Source organism: Symphodus melops, assembly GCF_947650265.1.
Source record: "Symphodus melops genome assembly, chromosome: 14".
In the NCBI taxonomy this organism is placed as follows: domain Eukaryota; kingdom Metazoa; phylum Chordata; class Actinopteri; order Labriformes; family Labridae; genus Symphodus; species Symphodus melops.
Genome location: NC_136704.1, coordinates 9,530,222 through 9,552,057, shown reverse-complemented (window position 1 = coordinate 9,552,057; position 21,836 = coordinate 9,530,222). Strand labels below are relative to the sequence as shown.

The 21,836-nt window shown below is 41.4% G+C and overlaps 1 protein-coding gene across 1 annotated transcript in view; it reads right to left on the bottom strand.

Annotated features, from left to right (window-relative positions):
- Positions 1 to 21,109, bottom strand: part of gfod1 (glucose-fructose oxidoreductase domain containing 1) — a 39,600-nt gene extending 18,491 nt beyond the window's left edge. Inside the window, exon 1 of the mRNA XM_079361643.1 lies at positions 20,291 to 21,109. Within this exon, the coding sequence (XP_079217769.1) occupies positions 20,291 to 20,543 (253 nt within the window). The 5' untranslated portion in view covers positions 20,544 to 21,109. The remainder of the gene's footprint in view (positions 1 to 20,290) is intronic.
- Between the last annotated feature and the right edge of the window lie 727 nt (positions 21,110 to 21,836).

Genomic DNA, 21,836 nt, shown 5'->3' with positions numbered 1-21,836 from the left:
CTGACAGGGTCCCAAATTAATTTTTTGATTCACCAGCCAAGGTGGCAGGTAGATGTAAAATACAGGCCAAATAAGAGACAGTGTTTTTGTGTCGCCTACACATCTTGTACATTTAATTGAGAAAGCATTACGTTATGTTGAATTAATCACAGATTGAAGTCATAGATTAAATTATTTTATCAGATCAGGAAATTGAAAATTTGAAATATATATTTGCTTGACTTTATTTAGGTATTTCCCAGAGCCCCCCTGTTCCTGTTATTTTTTACTCCCATACAGATAGTTCCTCTTAAATTTCCTTTGGTGACTTTCATCGAAAAAACATTGGTTTTCACAGCAATAGAGCATAGCAGGGAGTAGAGAGTGAGTCCTGTCAGTTGGGGCCCCCTTTTGGAGGTTCTCTACTGTCATTGCAAAATTTGCATATTTTGAGGCACTGCTGTGATTTGGTTTGAAGGTTTGACAGCCCTTGGAGGTCCACTTCTGTTTACACTTATCTACCTTCTCCAGCAAACACATGGATGTGTAAAGGCTACCAATTACTGAACAGTTGTTGAATGTGAACAATAAAGTACACAAGTGCTGGGAATCAGTAAACATTTTAGCAAGCCGTGCTGACTAGCTCAGACTTTCCGAGTTAAAGCCATATGGCCAAACAAGCTACAGTTTATTCAAGTCCAAATGTTCATAAAATACAAGCTTAACAACACAGTTGGTCTTCACAGGTGTTATATGCTATTAAGGAACAGATACTTAATCTGTAAACTAAAAAAGGTTAAAAAAACAAAAGAGGCCACCCAAGTTGCTATTACAAAACACTATGTAAACAATTGTTAAACCAAAAAAAGACATCCTATCTTGTTTTGTGTGCATGTATTTTATGAAAGATAAAAAATAAAATTTGATAAAAAAAAGAAAAAAACCCCCCCAAAAAACGTTCTGAATTCAGAAACAAGCTGTGGCTTTAAAAAAAACATTTCACAACTCTGACATTATCTCAGTCTACTTTTACCTGCTGGTGTACTGCCCTATAAGAAGAAAGTTGAGTGGGCGGACGGAGAGGACGTGCAGTTACATAAGAGCATCAGCGGTGAGGACGTGTATTTATGATGATGCCCTTTTACCCTTTGCAGACAGGTTATAATTAGCTCTGTGCCTTTGGGTGGCCGTCTGGAGCAGGTGTCTGAAAGCTTATCAGAGTGAAGATGAATCATTGCTACCACCATACATGAAGCCTACAGAAGTCATAAGCTGTATATCAAGACCAGTTTATTTTATCTGGGGAATTATACAATGTTTTTCCTTTATCAACTTCTTGTAAATTTATACTTGGATTTACAAGACATTTAAAAAACAATCTAATTTGTGTTTTTCAAGTTTAGTTGAAAATCGTAAAATTCACAAAAAAAATAACAGACTTCTACAAAACTTGTTTAAAAGGTTCTGAAGCCGCTATGCCAGACAGTTTACCTTGTAACGATGTGACCATTCATCACTGGAGATTTAATTATGGTGAAGATTAAGTGTTGGGTGTCATAACCTCATTTAAAGTTTCCATGATGCTCCAGTTGTCAAGATAATGAACTCATACTGAGAAAACCCTGCCATTAATCAGCCTTATAGCATTTGACATCTCAACCCATTTCATCAGCTCCTTCCATTTATAACTGGCACTGGTTTAATAAAAACATTTTTAAATTATCTTTAATGTTCCATAACTAAGTCAACTAAATCAAGTTGGTTACAAAATTAATTCACAACAAGCCTAAAGAAAATCTAAAACCTGTGTTAAAATTACCAGTGGTATAAAAGTAAAAGTAAAATTCTGGTCTGTTAAAATGTACATCATATTAGGTATTTATTGTTTTTTGTACAGAAATTTTGGGGTAAGAAATCTTCAAAATGCCACAAATGGCTGCGACATGAATGGCTGCTGAGGCTAGTGAAAGCAGAGGGGATTCTAAAGTTTGTTAATTTTTCTCTGGTGACTTAAATTGAAAAACTTTAACGCATGCCATGCTTCGCTGGGCAAAGAGAGTGGGAACTGTCAGATGGTGCCCCCTAAGGAAGAAATCCTACTGTCATTGCAAAATTTGTACATCTTGTGCCACCGCTTTGGTTTCAAGTTTGTCAGCCCTCCTGACTGGTCTGGGGCCCCAAGCAGTTGCTTGCCTTGCTTGTTAACAAGCAGCGCCTCTGAATGAAAGTGCTGTCAAAAGGTGATTGTTTTTTGTTTTCTTTTGCCATGGACAAAGGTTTTTCTGTGGTCACCAATGCACATTAAAAAACACAACATGTGACATTTAACAATTCACTATGCAGATATAAAGAGAAAGCACCAATTAGTCAATAGGACCCATTTGGAGTTGTGTTTTAGGCTACATACTGAGTGAAAAATTACCATTTTCTGTCAAATGTTGACAGTGCCACGGCATGCGTCAAGTCCAATTCCCAAAGAAATTCTGCGCAACTAAATGCTACACTCTTAGCCCAGCTTGTCGCTAGCACTGTCTGTTTTGTTGATTATGGGGTAAAGAGATGGCTTATCAAAAGGAGCTTCCTGGTACCCAGCAGTTCAGGGTGAGACAATGAGAAATAATTGTAAAAATATTTAAACTGGTTGGAGCGCCAATTTAGGATGCTGTTGCAGGGTATTAAAAAAATTGTATTAAGTGTTGACGTTGAGTATGTGCGACAACTTCTAAATCAATGCAGGCTGTATAATTTCCCGATCTGTTCATATACTTTGCTCCAAAATATCATTGGAGTGTGATGCATTAGATGATATTCTTAGACTGCACAGTATTTTCAGTCTGCAGGGATGAGCATGCATTTGGTCGTGTGGCTTAGTAAATGCTATAATATCTGAGCTGATTCATTTTAGGGCGCACTTTTGCCCCATACCATATGTTCCAACCCCACCCCTCATCAGTCCCATGCTGGCCTTGGCCTGTGCACTTACATTGCTCCAGGCCTGTGCAAGATTACCTCTTGTACAAACATAAAGTCATAATACAACACATTCATGGCTTTGTGTCATTATATAGTAGGGATTTAATGATTCATTCAACTCACGATACAATACACGTTTCTGGGTTCACAACACAATTTTGTCACTTTTTTTTTTTTTTTACAAAATGAGAGAAAAAAAAATACGACCAAAAAAAGATGCCTTTAATTCTTAATGAAAACACATATGCACCTCTTAATCTCTTTGGCTCTTAAACTTGTTTGGGTGAACAGGGCTACCAACCTTCCAAATTAACTTTTTGATTCACTGGTCAAGGTGGCAGGTAGATGAAAAATACAGGCCAAATATGTTTTAACGGCTGAAATAACAAATAGTGTTTTTGTGTCACCTACACATCTGCTGTTGTACATTTACTTGAGAAAGCATTATGTTCTGTTTTATCGATTACAGATTTAAAATTCAATAATTTTAAAATATATATTTGCTTGCCTTTATTTACAGAGCCCCCTGCTCTCTGATCCCCCCTGCATTAACATTCCAGACTAAAAACTAAAATACATCAGAGAATAATAACTTATTATTCCACTAAACAAGCTCTCTCTTGATTTAGCTTTATCAACATTAGACCCTTCATATAACCAGCCTGCTCATTATTAGACATGCATCTCTGACTGTTCCTGCTGCACATGCATTCAGCGCGCTCACAGACTGAGACTACAGAGACTGTGAGAGAACGTTGCTATCGCTATGTTAGCTGCAGACACGGAGAGAGTGAACAGAGAAAAGCCGACCATTTAACCAGATCACATGTTCCCATGTTCCTGTCGTATGGATCATGGATCAGCTGTGTGTTGATATAGACTAAAAGTGAAAATAGGCGCGCCTGTGTACAAGTGTCTGTGTGTGTGCATTAGCGCTGAAGTGTTTGGTGTGTCAGACTCAGTTTGCAGCAGAGAGAGGAGTGGATAGCTGCAGCTACATTAAAACGCGCTTACAGTATAGTTTTTATGACTTTATGGTAAAACAGTTACCCACTCTGGGTCAAATAGCTCTCTGAAGTGAACTCAACAAACGGAAAATCTACCCCCATTTGGCGCTTGGCTGGTGTTGATTTTGGATGCTGTTACTGCAATTAATTTTTTGAAGTATTGATGTGAACCGTGGCAACTTTGAATTGACTTTTAACTGCCCCACAATTAATCTTTACATCCCTATTATATAGCATCATTTAATTTACAAGTTGGATGGGTATTAGCACAATGGAAAATGACTGCAACTTTACTGACTTTGGAAGGGTCTTTTAGACGTTCTGGTCAGATACAGCTTTCAAACACCTTCGGATTTTTTAATATTGCAATGCGCCATCATGTCCACGTTGTATTTCCATGTTTAATGCATGAGCAACCATAATTTGCCAAAGCCTACCTCTTTTAACCATGTATAGGGCCAAGGAAGTATATCCAGGGCTTGAGCATGATTTGAAGCACTCAGACTCGTCAAAGAAATTTGAGGGTCAAACATGCTTGGGCACTATACAGGTTGCCTAGAGTGAGTGTGATCTCAGATAAACTCTAAAGTTTTGGTAAAGCCTTAATGGTAAAAATAGCCGCTCATTATGATCACTCTTACCCAAGATTTCATACAGAAATAAATAAATTAAAAATGAATCACATGCATTAAACTTCATGTGGTATGAGTCATTATTGAACCATGTTGTGATATTTAACCTTCTAATGTCCTTTATTGGTTGATGATACATTTCTACTTTGTGTAAGACCAAAATTTATTTAATTTCCCAATCTCATACATCATGGAACCAATTGTTGAAGGGGACTTTATACAAACGTCATGAGATGTCACTAACTGCTGTAAAATGATTCACTTCCATGCCTGTTACTTATTACTGTGAGCAGCTTACAGAGCTGAGCTGAAGGCCTCCTCTCCCATCATGACCTCCTCCAACCATCAAAACAAACCACCTGAAAGTCTTCACCATGTTACATTTCGGTTCAACTCTCAGTTTCCCTTCTGGAATCTGGCACAAATACACACACAACTGCTGCCCTCCCAACAATGCAAAGAAAAACAACATGATGAAAACACAAAATGAGGCATTGAATTGGTTAATGGGTTGATGGATGGATTTGTTTTAACCAATAGTTAGCTTGCTTCTCATATGTGATACTAAACTCAGTCTTTTTTCTATGTTCATGTCTTACTTTTTGTATTTGTTATTAAACAGAATATTTTATGAAATAATTATAAACTATACCAAGAATAATCCAAAGATTATCACGAGTTACTGCTCAAAACATAAACAATAGCTACATAGTGCTAATTTAACGTATTTAAAATCTGTACCTATTAGAGGTGGGAAAAATAAGGACGCTACAATATATCACAGTCCTGTTTGTGTGATTTCATTATCATATCACTTCTGCCAAATATTGATAAAATACATGGCACTCTAAAATATTTTTCTAGTATTTTGACCCACCACGTCAGCAGTGACTCTCAGCTCTAATAAGCTGAATGAGGGTGACGAGAAGTTAATCAGGACAATAGAAGAAGAAGACATAAGTGCACAGAGTTGCAGGGTGAAGTGTGAATAAAAATAAATTCAAATACGTTCAACCTTAAGCAAATAATTAATTTTGCCAGAACCGCCGTAAGCTGATGTTATTGATATTGTGACCCACATATGTTGTGCCATGAGTTATACATTTAATCATGAGATTTCCTGCACTCCACCCGCTTACATTAGTGTGTACCATCTAATGTAGAAAACACTTGGGCAGGTGTGATGTAGAATTTAAGGGAAGTGAGGTGAGCAGATTAAAGTTGTTTGTGACACAAAATAAAATAAGTTAGAAACTGAAGTATCATTTATACAAGCCAAATATTAAAATTTAACAGGACCTGATATTCATGTATAGGGTACAATCCCACCCCAAAATAGCTATAGCTAGAATAGCTATTTCCAGGGGTTTATGACTCTTCTCAATGTCTTCCTCAGACTATGCTGATAAATATCAGGAAGTGTAAGTGTCATAAAAAGGGACCTCTAGAGTTGTGAGATATGAATATGTATTTCTCCATTATATGTGTAACCCACATGAATATGGAGTTACTAAATTGACATATCTCAGATAGAGGTGTAATCTCACACCAGAACAGTGGGTGGCGCAACCACTCTCTAACTCTCTGTTAGCGCGCACTCTCAAGGTCTCTTCCTTTTTGGGTGAGACGTCGTCCTGAAAGGTCGTTCCGAACAAGGTTAAGACTTCCCGGACGTGATTTGTGTGTGTGAGAGAGTGAAGCTGAGGAGCCGCATCTTTCTTGTTGGTCCCCTCGTGAGCTCCGATTGGTTTTTTTATTTGATCATAGATCTGGACTGGATCGTTCAGAATCTGAACCTTTGTGGGTTCAGTGGCGAGCTAACCCAAGAGACATCGACTGTGGACGGACCAGAACCCCGGTGTGGCCAGCCGTGGGTCCGCCCTCAGAGGACATCAGGACCATCCATTCATTTCATTCATTCAGGAACCAGATAAGAACTAACACATTCAAACTACCCGGGTAGTGTTAGGGACATTTACATAGTGTGCACACAACAAGTCGAGGAAAATCTCCTTTCTCTTAAAGGAGAACTGCAGCAAAAGGAAACCAAACTTGGACCGTCTGTTTTTCTTTGTTTTATTTATTTTAGTGAAGATTCTTTTGATACTTTGGAAGAGTGTATTTTGTATGGTGATATCTTTTGTTCATTCACTTGCATTGCCATGTTTGTTGCTGAGGCAATAAAGGTGGTCACTGTTCACTTCCACGTTTACTCTCTCCTAGTGAGTCAATTAAGTAATTCCAGGTATCTTTTCCCGAACCTAGATGAATGTTAGCGCTCTTAAGTTTAGTTATCAGTGTGGTAAGGCTAGAGGGCGCTACATAAAACTTGGCGAGCTAGCCAGGAGAAGTCTAAATCCTTGGTAGCGTGAAGGTTGAACAGTCTGACATTTTTATTGCACTCCATCTGTGAACACTGGTATCATCCAAATATGGATACAGTTACATCTGAAAATGTTAAGGTGCCAAATTCTCTTCTAGTAAGTGGCATGGGTAATAGTAAAGCAGATGCTGAAGTTCTTGAGCATTTGGGACAGTATGGTAAAATTGGAAGAGTAATTGAGATTACTAGCACTGAAGCTAAGTTCGAAGATGCAGCCATAGTGGAATATGAATCCGGTGGAGCTGTTGAGTTTATTCAGGATAGCTTACCTTGCGACAGACCTACCAGCATTCCAAATGTTATCCACCACATTCAGCTTCTGTCTGAACTATACACTGCTGACAGAGGTTCTACCTTAACTCAGACTTACTTAAATGAACTGAAGGATGTTGCTAAATTAAGTGGGGCAGATTTCGAGAAAGTTTTGATAGACGAGTTAGCTAGAATTCAAGCGTCTACCCAACCTAAGACGACTGAACCAGACACATCAAAGAATCCGGTATCTCAGCATACCAGTTCCCCACCCGCAACTGATCCAGCAGTTAATGGAAGTCCCCTGAGGATAGCTACAGACTTGATCCACTCCCATGAACGTGACTCACTTCTACTCGATGCAGGTGCAGAGGCATCATCCCTTCAAAGGAAACAGCCCCTGTACTTACCTTCTGAGCACCTAACCACTCCAGAGGTGCAAAAAGTAGTAGTCGAGCATGTGATTAAGAATAGTGACTTGCCTTCTCATTTTCATGGCAATACCAGACTCAGACCCTTCTCAGGGAAAATCCCCTGTCCACCTTCAGAGTCTGATTATGACACATGGCGCAGCAATGTTGAGTTCTACCTCGCAGACCCTGCCATGTCTGACAAACATACAACCAGGAAAATGGTTGATGGCCTTCTTCCACCTGCTGCCACTATAGTCAAGCATCTTGGGCCCAACTCTTCTCCTCATGAATATCTTGTTCTTCTTGACTCTGCTTATGGTATTATTGAAGATGGAGATGAACTTTTTGCAAAGTTTCTAAACATGAACCAAGACTCTGGTGAAAAGCCCTCTGGATATCTGCAACGCTTGCAGACGATCCTGAGTAAAGTCGTCAAACGAGGCGGCCTGGCTGCTCATGATTCAGATCGCCAACTGCTTAAGCAATTCTGCAGAGGCTGCTGGAACAATGGTTTAATTACCAGTCTCCAGCTTGAGCAAAAGAAAAACGATCCATCCTCCTTTGCTGAATTACTGCTCTCGATACGTTCTGAAGAGGACAGGCAAGCTGCTAAGTCCAGTCGAATGAAACAGCACTTTGGGATTACCAAAACAAAAGCCCAGTCAAATTCCCTCTCAGTGGAAGAATGTGTCCCCAAAATTGACGCAGCAACGCCTGCTTCCCATAACACACAACAACTAGAAAAGCAAATGGCTCAATTACAAGCCCAAATAGCTTCTCTTAAGGCCTCCTTAAGTTCAAGCCAGGTGTCTGCTAAACCAAGTAAGAAAGCAAAGGCTAAACTCAAAACTCCTCCTGTAGAAGAAACGTTGTCCCCTACAGAGCTGAAACTCACAAAGAAACCCCGCCCATGGTATTGTTTCAAGTGTGGAGAGGATGGCCACATTGTGCCTTCCTGCAGCAATGAGGCAAACCCTGAGCTAGTTGAAAGGAAGCGCAAAGAGTTTAAACAAAGACAAGCAACATGGGAGGAAAGTTTAAACTGAATGCAGTTCCTGACGAGGGACTACCAGGAACTGGAACTGAAACTAAATGTCCCAAATCAAAAACTAAGACAAAAGTAAAGGCAAATCCTAAGACTAGAGCATTAATTCAATCCAACAATGTAGAACACCAAATTCAACTACCTAAAAAACTTGTAGGACAGAAATGTACAGCTAATGTTGGTGTGTCAGGAGTCAACACAGCATGTCTCCTTGACTCTGGGTCCCAAGTGACCACAGTAACTCACTCTTTCTATAACAGCCATCTGTCAGAGCACCCCATACAACCGCTTGATACCCTCGAGGTTGAAGGTGCTAATGGGCAGAATGTCCCATATTTAGGCTATGTCCCCATCAATCTCAAGTTTCCAAAAGAATTTGTCAAGACTGAGCCCGAAGTTTCTGCTTTAGCCTTAGTAGTCCCAGACCGGCGCAGTACCTGTAACTTACCTGTACTAATTGGGACAAACGCACTCGATCTCTTGTATGAAGAGTACTGTAGTGACAAAAACCCAAACGAGCTGTCCTCTGCTTATGGCTACAGGCAGATCATCCGTGTACTCAAGCTCAGGAACACATTGAATTCTATAGGAAAAGTAGGTTTAGCAACTCTCAAAGGCAAAGTGCAGCAAGTAATACCTGCGCAAGAGAGAGTCTGCCTTGAAAGCTACGTCAGAGCTGACACCACCAGCGAGTGTGCAATCGTTGAACAGCCTGAATCCTCTACCTTGCCTGGTGGAGTGTTTGTGGAGTGCTGCCTCGTCACCTTGCCCAAGCAGCGGCCTCACAAATTATCTGTGTGGGTGAGAAATGAAAATGACCATGATGTTACACTTCCGTCAAACTGTGTCATTGCTGAGCTCCATACTCCTGACGAGATCTATGACCACTCACCAGATCCAAACAAAAACACTGACACAGTGAAGTGTTGTTCTGCCACTCCTCAACCAGTCAATGAACCTGCCACGTCCAATCTCAAATTTGACTTTAGCGATTCCCCCCTCTCTAACAAGTGGAAGGACAGAATAACACAAAGTCTAACTGAGTATGGCGACGTGTTCGCACAAAGTGACTTGGATTTTGGACATGCAACTAAAGTAAAGCATCACATCAAGCTAAAAGACGAAACACCATTCAAGCAAAGGTCCCGACCAATCCACCCAAACGACTATGAAGCAGTGAGAAAACACCTACAAACGCTCCTTGATGCAGGAGTGATTCGGGAATCAGAATCCCCTTACGCTTCACCAATTGTAGTGGTTCGCAAAAAGAATGGAGAAGTCCGTCTTTGCATTGATTATCGCAAATTGAACGCACTAACGATCCGCGACGCCTATGCACTCCCCAACCTTGAAGAAGCCTTCTCGGCTCTTGCTGGATCCAGATGGTTCTCTGTCATGGACCTAAAATCTGGATATTACCAGATTGAGATGGAGGAGTGTGATAAGCCTAAGACAGCTTTTGTATGCCCCTTGGGGTTTTACGAGTTCAATCGTATGCCCCAGGGCATTACCAATGCTCCCAGTACTTTCCAACGATTGATGGAGAGAGTCATGGGTAGCATGAATCTGAAGGAAGTACTAGTTTTCTTAGATGATATCATTGTGTTCTCACACTCATTAGAGGAACACGAAACCAGGCTTAAGCATGTCCTTCAGCAACTGAGAGAACATGGCCTGAAACTTTCGCCAAAAAAGTGCCACTTCTTCCAAAGCTCAGTGAGGTATTTGGGCCACATTGTCTCGAGCAAAGGGGTAGAGACTGATCCTGACAAGGTCAGTGCTCTCCGCACTTGGCCTAGACCTCAAACCCTTGGCGAGCTCAAGTCTTTCTTAGGCTTTGCTGGGTATTACCGCCGCTTTGTCAGAGACTATTCGAAAATAGTCAGACCCTTGAATGACCTCACCAGCGGCTACCCACCCTGCAAGAAGGGCCAAAAAACATCTAGCCTGGGAGGGTACTTCAACCCCAAAGAGCCCTTTAATGAGCGATGGACACAGGAATGTCAAAAAGCCTTTGACACAATCATCGAAAAGCTTACCTCTGCACCTGTCCTAGGTTTTGCTGACCCAAAATTACCGTACGTCCTCCACACTGACGCAAGTACTTCAGGTTTAGGAGCTGCCCTGTACCAGGAGCAGGACGGTGAAATGCGTGTTATTGCCTATGCTAGCAGAGGGCTTTCACCCAGTGAAAAGCGATATCCAGCCCACAAGCTGGAGTTCCTAGCCTTGAAGTGGTCCATTGTAGAGAAGTTTCAAGATTACCTCTATGGAAACACATTCACCGTCATAACCGATAACAATCCGTTGACGTACATCCTGAAGTCAGCAAAACTCGACGCCGCCAGTTATCGGTGGCTGGCTGCTCTCTCCACCTTTGACTTTCACATCAAGTATCGTGCTGGAAAGAGCAACCAAGATGCAGATGGTCTCTCCCGACGGCCTCAAGATACTCTGGCCGACAACCAAGCTTCTCTCGAGGAAAGGGAGCGAATTAAACAATTCACCTCGCACCATCTCTCTTCCTTCCCTGACCAGCAGGACCTACCAGCTGACACAATTACTGCCTTGTGTCAACGCCATCTCTTAGGTAAGGGTGACAACCACATACCTTCCATCACCATTGTGGAATCACTTGCTATTCACTCTGATGCAGTGCCAGACACCTATGTAGATGAGGGAGTCCTAGGTTTTTCCACCATACCAACCTGCAGCCCAGCAGAACTCCAACAACATCAAAGGTCTGACCCCGTCATTGGACAGGTTCTCAAGGTCTTGGAAGCTGGAGGTGAAGTCAAACCCAACCTCACGTCTGACTCCGATGAGCTCAAGCTGATGTTCAAAGAGTGGAAAAAGTTGGAGGTGAAGGATGGCCTCCTGTACAGAACTCGTTGGTCAGGAGAGGATGTGACGTACCAGTTTGTTGCCCCCAAGTCCCTTAGACCCACCATTCTCACGTGCCTGCATGAAGATATGGGGCATATGGGTTTGGAAAGAACCCTGGACTTGGTAAGAGCAAGGTTTTACTGGCCAAAAATGGCTGGAGACGTGGAGAAAAAGATCAAGTCATGCGGACGTTGTGTTAGGAGAAAAACGCAGCCGGAGAAATCAGCACCCCTTGTGAACATCCAGACAACTCGACCCATGGAACTGGTGTGCATAGACTACTTATCCCTAGAGCCTGACAGTCACAACACCAAAGACATCTTGGTAATAACCGATCATTTTACCAAGTACGCTGTTGCCATACCAACAAAAGATCAGAAAGCCACAACAGTTGCAAAGACTCTGTGGGAACAGTTCTTAGTGCACTACGGGTTTCCAGAACGGTTGCTAAGTGATCAGGGCAGGGATTTTGAATCTCAACTCATCAAAGAACTCTGCGCCCTTGCAGGTATCACTAAGGTGCGCACAAGTCCCTATCACCCAAGAGGAAACCCTGTAGAGCGGTTTAACCGCACACTTTTAGGCATGTTGGGAACCTTAAAAGACAAAGAGAAAGGCCACTGGCGAGACTATGTAAAACCTCTAACCCATGCCTATAATTGCACCAAGAACGACGTCACTGGGTTTAGCCCATACGAATTGATGTTTGGTCGCCAACCTAGGTTGCCAGTGGACATCGCGTTCCGTCTACCTGTAAAAGATGGCTCTCCTAAATCTCACTCCCAGTACGTCAAAAATCTGAAAGCACGCCTCGAGGAGAGTTATCAGATTGCCACCGGAAATTCACAAAAGGTTGCTGATCGGAACAAACGCCGTTTTGACAAAAAAGTGAGAGAATCAACACTAGAACCAGGTGATCAAGTTCTAGTGCGGAACCTGCGGCTGCGGAGCAAACACAAGCTTGCGGATAAGTGGGAGTCAACTGTGTACAAAGTTCTGGAAAGGATGGGAGACCTACCTGTGTATAAAGTACAGCCTACCAACGGAGATGGACCCATCCGAACTCTACATAGGGATCTCCTACTCCCTTGCGGTGACCTGTCAGAAGTGGAGGAAACTGAACCAGCCAGACCCAAGGTCCGCAGGCCGAGAACCAGACAGAGTCACCCTCAACTCTTAGAGGAACACTCAGAGTCTGAGGACGATTCACCTTTCTATCCCTCTGTTATTCCTGAGGAAAGGTTCATCCAAGTTTGTGAAATTCCAAGGAGACACCGTACAACTGTAACTCGAGCAGTAGAGGATAGACACTTACCATCCATACCAGCAAACCCTGCTGTATCCCATCCCCAGGATGAGCCCAATGACAGCAGCCTTCCTGCTGAACCTGTTGGAACACTTCCTGAGGTGGTTGAAAGTGAGGAGCTGGGGGTCATGGGTGAGCAAACCCCTACTGGAAAAGACATCACGCAACCGGATATGACAAATGAGAATGAAATTGAGACAAATGAGAATGAAATGGATAAGTCAGATGAAAATCAACCGGACATGACAAATGAAACTCCAGCTCTTGCTGATGAAGGAAAGGATGAGTCTTCTGGTGATATGGAGGATCCTGCAGATGGAGAAACAAATGACTCCACGCGGAGGTCAGAAAGATCACGACAACCCCCTGACCGCTTTCACTACGTTCAGTTGGGAAAACCCTTAATCTCTTTTGCACAGAGTCTCTTACAAAGCTTTAACCAAGCTCTTGACACAATAGGTAGCTATGATAGTTCACCTATGAACCACATAACAGCATGAAGAGACTCATGCACATTCAGGAGGGGAGGGTGTAACCCACATGAATATGGAGTTACTAAATTGACATATCTCAGATAGAGGTGTAATCTCACACCAGAACAGTGGGTGGCGCAACCACTCTCTAACTCTCTGTTAGCGCGCACTCTCAAGGTCTCTTCCTTTTTGGGTGAGACGTCGTCCTGAAAGGTCGTTCCGAACAAGGTTAAGACTTCCCGGACGTGATTTGTGTGTGTGAGAGAGTGAAGCTGAGGAGCCGCATCTTTCTTGTTGGTCCCCTCGTGAGCTCCGATTGGTTTTTTTATTTGATCATAGATCTGGACTGGATCGTTCAGAATCTGAACCTTTGTGGGTTCAGTGGCGAGCTAACCCAAGAGACATCGACTGTGGACGGACCAGAACCCCGGTGTGGCCAGCCGTGGGTCCGCCCTCAGAGGACATCAGGACCATCCATTCATTTCATTCATTCAGGAACCAGATAAGAACTAACACATTCAAACTACCCGGGTAGTGTTAGGGACATTTACATAGTGTGCACACAACAAGTCGAGGAAAATCTCCTTTCTCTTAAAGGAGAACTGCAGCAAAAGGAAACCAAACTTGGACCGTCTGTTTTTCTTTGTTTTATTTATTTTAGTGAAGATTCTTTTGATACTTTGGAAGAGTGTATTTTGTATGGTGATATCTTTTGTTCATTCACTTGCATTGCCATGTTTGTTGCTGAGGCAATAAAGGTGGTCACTGTTCACTTCCACGTTTACTCTCTCCTAGTGAGTCAATTAAGTAATTCCAGGTATCTTTTCCCGAACCTAGATGAATGTTAGCGCTCTTAAGTTTAGTTATCAGTGTGGTAAGGCTAGAGGGCGCTACATATGTCTGTATTAGGAGACATGTTCACTTGCTATAGCATTAAAGTAGAGCTGAAACGATTCCTCGAATAACTCGAATAATTCGATTACAAAAATTCATCGAGGAATTTTCGCTGCCTCGAGGCTTCGTTAAGTTGTTTTTTTTTGCGTCATCAAAACTTTGGTATGAGTATCAAACACGTTTAATGTAGCTGCAGCTACCTGCTCCTCTCTCTTACACACAGACACTTCAGCGATAACACGCGCACACACACGCGAGCGCGGCGTGCCCCTTTTAACTTTTAGTCAGCACACAGTTGATCCGTGATCCATACGACCCAGTCGGGAACACGTGATCCGGTCAAACGGTCGGCTTTTCTCCGTTCACTTTCTCCGTGTTTGCAGCTAACATAACGATAGCAACGTCCTCTCACAGTCTCTGTCATAGGTCTCTGTAGTCTGTGAGCACGCTGAATGTACACGCTGCAGGAGCAGACAGAGATACACTTTTAACAATATACAGGCTGATTATATGAAATGTCTAATGTCTTCAAAGCTAAATCAAGACAACTTGTTTGTGGAATAATAATTTAGCAAATATATATTTAAAGTTTCTCAATTCCCTTATCTGACATAATGATTGATTCTGTGATTGATTCAACAGAACATAATGCTTTCTCAATTAAATGTACTGTAACAGATGTGTAGGCTACACAAAACAGTATTTGCTATTTCAGCCATTAAAACGTGTTTGGCCTGTATTTTTCAGCTACCTGCCGCCTTGACCAGTGTATCAGAAAGTGAATTTGGGACCCTGTCAGTAATATGGTGAGCATCATCAGCAGCTGTAGAGCAGAGGTGGTTCGCTGTAACAAGCAGGCGTTTCCATGGTAACTGCAAAGAAGCAGGTTTGTAGGGACGACCCAAGACGAGTTAAACCTTAATTAAGCAAAAGTATGATTTATTCGATTACTCGATTAATCGACGGGATATTCGATAGAATACTCGATTACTAAAATATTCGATAGCTGCAGCTCTACATTAAAGATGGACACTGTCAGGGTTGTTGTGAGTGCCCCGCTTGAAGAGGCTTGGGTCGGACCTGTATCTTGCTCTATTCACTGTCCTATCTCTATCCTGACAGCAAGAAAAAAAAAAAAGAAAAGATGGACAATCTGGACTAGTGTTTTTATGTTGACACCTGAGAGCCTTTTTTTTTATACCCATTTGAGTAGAGCCCAAAAACACAAACAATGCTGTAATCCTATACATTTGTAACCAGGGCACCCACCTTCTTGTTTTTCATATTGTCCGTTTTTTTCTCATGAATATTTTATTTCAAAAAGCTTTGATTTAAAGAGAAAACTACAATTTGAATACAATTTAAAAGCAACCCATTTAAGAAATTATTTAAAACACATTGTAATTAAAAAAAAAATCTGCTCTATTAAAACAAACTGTTTTAGCTCTTAAGTAATCATTGTGTCTGAATTGTTCAGGCTTCAGTAATTCATAAACGCTAATTGAAATGGATCTAACACAAAACACAAAAAGGAGTTTGAATCTCCTCTAGTTAAAAAAAATGTCTCAAGCTGGTGATAATAATAATAACAATAATAACAATGCATTTTATTTGAGGGCGTCTTTCAAAAAAACCCAAGGACACCTTACATGCAAGGTTTTAAAAAGACAATAAAACATAAACATAAAAAGTTAAAAAAAGGAGAGATTTACATGACAATAAAAACAGGAGTGGAATGGATGGAAATCAGAGTGAGTAGGCTTGTTTGAACAGATGGGTTTTGAGACATGATTTAAAGATTGTTAGAGAGTCAATGTTACGGATGTCAGGTGGGAATGAGTTCCAGAGGTGGGGGGCTGAGCGGCTGAAAGATGGTGACCAAGAAAGCTGCTCACATGAGTCCATCTTTTAAAGCAAAAGCTGTTTGTCTATATGTTTAGGAGCAGACAGTGTGAGTTTCCCTCAGAGAAAGCCTGAGTGACATCAGATGCCTGAGGAATGCCAACATAGTAAGAAAGAGAACACAGGAGGAGAGAGAGACTAAGTAAGAAAAGAAGGAGGGATGCGGCAGAACGGGACGGACTTGTTTTGTGTAATGACAACGTCCTGGATGGAGGAGACGAGCCTGCTCAGGTTAAACCTGAACAACACATGTAGCATCTTGTTGACTTCTACCAGTGATTTTCCACTTCCTCTTTATTCTGAATCCTGTTGTAGGTTTTAGTTTTACTACCATCATACCTCTATAGCCACCTCATCAAATAAAAGTATATCTCAAGTTTATTAACACATCTTATTAGCATATATTGGTCATTTTACATGCAAGTCCCTTGACATCTCTTGGGTGGGTTTTTTTTTGCTTTTATGCCTTTATTTTAGAGACAGGACAGCAGAAATAGTCAGAAATCTTGGGGAGGGGGACAGTGGTGAACTTTGTTGTGTGCATGTACATGCAGTACATTAGTTTTTGGCTATCTCTAGGTGACCATTGCTTGTAAAACACAAGAATCTTACCTGAGACAGTTACATTTCCACTGCACATTATAAATAACTTCTAGGCAGATGATGTCAATTTTAACTCAAATTAAGACTAAATAATAAATAACTCAACGCAAACTAATGCTGAATGTGTTTCACATTCCTCTGTTGAGGAAGTCGATTACACTTATCATGTTTCAGCTCATGAGGTCAGCAGTCAGCGGGAAGATTACAATCAGCTAACACACTCTGATAGAAGAGGAAGTCAGCTCAACATTCTCATACAGCCGGCCGCACAGTGACCAGTCAGTCCCTGGTTACATAAGACTTCGTTGGAAGATGTAATACATTATAGTGATGCAATATACTGAAACATAGGCTGACGTTAAACAGGGATAATCCAAGTGGTTGTTTCAGATGATCCTGATTCATTCAATTTCACAACAAATAACTCTTTTGACCTTTATATGGTCAGAAATATGTACAGATGTTAAAAAACAAAAAAATTAGTGTGTGTGTGTGTGTGGGGGGCGCAATCTGATACCAATATATATTGACCAATATATTACTTATATCTATGTTTTATTGCTGCTGGTGACAGCCAGAAAGACAAATTGTAGTGTATTCCAAAAATTATTCAAATAAAATGCCAGATTTATTTGACAGGCAAATAAATCTAGTAACAAAAGCACATAACTGCAATAAAATTAGCTGAAAGCGATAGTCCCCTTATATGCTAATATCACCCAATATTATCAGCTGGCTGATTAATTAGTCAGGCTAATTAATACGCTCAGTAAGACAGACCTGTTTTCTGACACTGTATTGTTCTAAGTATACTGTTCAAATTAGTTTTAGAAGTAGGGCCCTTTAAGGATGCATGTTATAGTAAAAAGTTTCATTGAACTAACTAATGTGAGCAATATATTTTTTCAAATTTACGAGAACCTTGAAGGTTATGTCAAAAAGTGTTCTTTGTATACTGAACATATATGAACAGCTTGCCTATATCAAACAGAAGTTAACTGCATTATCGATAAAGACAATACTGAATTATGGGGGGGGGGAAAAATGCATTTGCTATGGTGCAGGACAGAATTAGTATTTTAGGAATGGCCTGAGAAGTAGTCTGTGCAGTTAGCTAGGATCTTTTTGGTACACATCAATCTGTAACCCTTTTCTGCAGTGTTTTTATCCACAGAAATATGTGAACTTGTTCTAATGATCAGACTCGATCATTAGAATTAGCAAACATGGTTTAATGCTTTTGTCCAATACAAAGCAGAGAGTGGCAGTGTGAGGGCGGCCGAGGAAAAAAGCTGGGAGGGAAGGAACAGGCGGCAGTCACACAATGAGGCTGGGAGCAAACGGGCTGGGAGGAAACAGAGAATGCCGCAGACAAGTAAGCAGCAGCTGGTGTACAGGTTGAGTCAAGTTCACTGGGATATGATGAGTGAGTCTGGCTCTAGATTGGCTTGTGCAACTGTTATTCAAGACTGCTTTTACGTTTCACAAGTATGAATGTACAGAGTAGACTTTGACGTTTGTTAAAACAAACCCTGTCTACTGTAGTTAAAGCATGTGCCTCTTGTTAGCTCTTGCTGCCACTCCACAGAGAAGCCAATGAGCAAATAGGATGTCAGTATGAAAATGACTGGAGCCATAGAGGCCTTATCATCATGCGGGATGCCAGCACTGAGGTTACAGTTTTACATTGCAAGTCATGGGCTGCTTTATGGACACTTTTCTAAAATCAAAATATATGTTGATGGCGTAAAAGACACACCCACATAAATGAGGTCACACTTTTGGGCCTTGTCATTCAAACTTGACCAGCTGATTTTTGGAAAGGTTGCATTGGGTCATTCTTAATTCATCAGAAAAATTCATATCAGCAGATTGAAGTCATAGGACCTGGATCATGTAAGTCTCTTTGCAGTGCCCACAACTCTTTGTCTCTCTCTGCTCTGCAGTTGCTGTTGTTATTGTTATTATTATTATTATTATTATTATTATTATTATTATTATTGACAAGAACATCCTGCTCTCAGCCTGGCTCATTAGGCTGAAAAGCACAGTTGTTCATCTCTGAATGTGTTCTATCAACGTATGTAGTGCAATTATACTGTGGAGGGCTGGACTGATGTAATGTTGCAAATGTGTTATTGTATTGTAATGGTTGTATGTTCTATCTGCCTCTTTGCCTCCTCTTGTCTCTCTGCCTCTGCAGGTTACATTGACAGTCAAAAAGTGAACCGTGCATTTGATGCTGAAAAGCCTCCACACTAACTTCAGAGGAACTGTGTTTATTGCAAATTCTCATAACCCACTAACAAAATAATATACATCTGACACGAATATTTATGGGGTTTTTTTCAGAATCTGTGATGCTAAAAACAATGCATTGGTTGGTTTATAAATGGTGATATCAACTCCATAGTTAGAGCTACTCTCAGCACTGTCTACTGCACATGTAGCAGTGTAACAGCAGAGCATGCATGGTTTGCATTCAGAGTTATTTATGTATTTATTTTTATTATTATTTTCATGCTTATACCATTTGGCAATAATCTAAGCAATAGCATTGCAGATGTTGCAGCTGTAATGTTTATCTAATACATAGATTCATAATGTGGTCATGGAGGTCAAACAGTCAAACTAAAACTCCTTTATCCATTTGGTTTTTATATGACCTTTTGTTGTGAATTTACTTGTTCATGTACGTTTCTCAAAATAAACAATTGATAAATTTATAATCAGTGAATTATTTGAACAAAAAAAAAAAATCTGGATATTAGCCAGTTCCATTAGCAGTGTAGGGCATTTTTGGATTGCTTGTTTCCTAGTCACTAACCTGACCTATTAGAGATCCCTGCCAGCTGAACTCTGCTGCCAAACTGTGGGGTAAATAAAGCCTGTGTGTGGAGAGTATCAGCTCAGTAGTGCCTGCCACCATTCTTTCACCAAGATCTCCAAAATAAGCTGCACTGCTCTAGATTTAAAGTAGAACAACCTCTCTTTGCAGTTCTGCTTTCAGGCCTCTTCTCCTGGGCTGACAATCTTACTAACCCAGGTTAAATTCATAGTTTAACTCAGGACTAAAGTCCTTGTTTACTGTGATTTAAAGCACATGTGGAAGCTATTGTGTTTCCAAAGAGCTTCTTAAAGTAATATCACAGCACTGTGGCATAATGTCAATGGAAGATGATTCGCAGTGGTGTACAGTCCTATTCAGTCCGGGGCCTTCTCAGAGAACTACAACTGCAGTACTGACTCCACTTTTTAGCAGCAGTTAAACATAAAATCAACTCAGATAGAATATTTATTCATAAAGGAGGGCTGCTAAAAGAAAATAAATACAATGTAATGCTGCCTTCATCAGCAGCCACACCTACAGTAAATACTATAACCTGGATTAAATGTATGCACAACCAACCCATACAATTAAAACGTGAAGGCATCAGTGGACCGGTAACCTGCTGTCAGGTCGCCGCCCACAATCTTCCCCCACCCTGCAGGGCCGCAGCATCCCTCCCCTTCTCCCATCTCCGCAGCAGCATAGGACTCACCCAGTGTTTTGACTGCGATCTGACGAGTAAGAGGCGGCGGTAGGTTGATGCAGACCAGATCCACATCCTGATGCAGCAGCACATCGTCAATCCGGTTTGTGTAAAACGGCACATTCATCTCCTTGGCCAGCTCCTCCGCCTCCTCCTGCGTCCGGCCCCATAGTGCTTTAACAGCGAAACCCTCATTCTTCAGCAGCGGGATAATCACCCGGGCGGTCAGGCTGGTGCCGAAAACGCCAACCCCAGGAAGCATGGCTCGGGTCAATTAGTCTGATCTGGTTCTGAGTGTTTGTCCATAGAACTCTGGATGAAGCCAGACCTACTGCAGCTGCAACAGCGGTTGAATGGAAGGTAAGCGGTGGCTGGCACCCTCAGGTTGGCCATCCACCTGCAGCCCAATACCGCCGGTGCTGCACATTCCCGTCGCACCGCGATGCGATCGAACATTAAATGTCGTTTTTCTCCACTAAAAAAAATCCCAAACCTGCTTTAAAACCGAGCCAGCCCTTCTCAGTGTAAATATGGGTAATTCAAATGCACCATTCCGGTTTTTACCTCGTCCCTGTCTGAGAGCGAGCAGCGCACAGACTGCGTCAGGCAGTGAACTGCATGTCACCTACTCCTCCTCCTCCTCCTCAGGTTTAATGTTCCTCCTCCAGCAGGAGCCTACTCTCGCATGAAAGCGGTCAAACAGAACCGGAGAGTAGATTTATTCGCCGGCATGCTCTCAGAATCACTGCCGTCTAACTTCGTATGCTCCCCGGACTATCCGCGCTAGCAGCAGCAGCAGTAGCAGCGTTAAAATAGACATGCGCAGGCAAGTCAGAGACAGCGACAGGAAGCGCTTCTAGACAAAATATTTTCTAAATAAAAGCTTAATTGACAAGAATTGCGACCATTAGTATTCTATAGATCTAGCACACATATTGGCACAAAGTATATAAACAATAATAATAAAATGATATCGTAAATATTGAGCAATATAAAATAGCTTACTGTAAGTGCTAAAAAAAAAAGTTTTCTTTTATTATGCCATGTTCTCTTAGCACAACTAAACTGCAAAAGATGTGTATTCATGTATTTGGCTTTAATATATAATTTGTGATTGGTTCCACATTTGTCTTGTGTTATCACCACCCTTAAGAAGAAGAAGACCCAACAAAAATCCCCTCTGAATTTCACATTTCACCCCTCTGAAACCCCTGAACAACAGATGTCCAAAGCAAGAGGCACACCAGCGGAGGAGTCCAGCAAAGAAATAGGCTGTTGTTAACTTAAAGCAACACTGCACTGACATCCACACAGCTCTCTGTGCTTGAACTTGGTTTGTCCTTTGTTCCTACCCCATGTTGGTCAATTTAAAATATTTAAAAAAAAATGATTTCTCTCAGAATTCTGGTCCCAAAAATGCTCTATTAGGTACTTTCAAAATGAAAAGCAATTTTTACCCAACTAAGAACAGAAATTATTCTATAGAAACATGTGGCAGACTTGTAGAACTAGAATTTGAAAATCATCTTAAAAAGAAAAGTTTCATTAAACATAA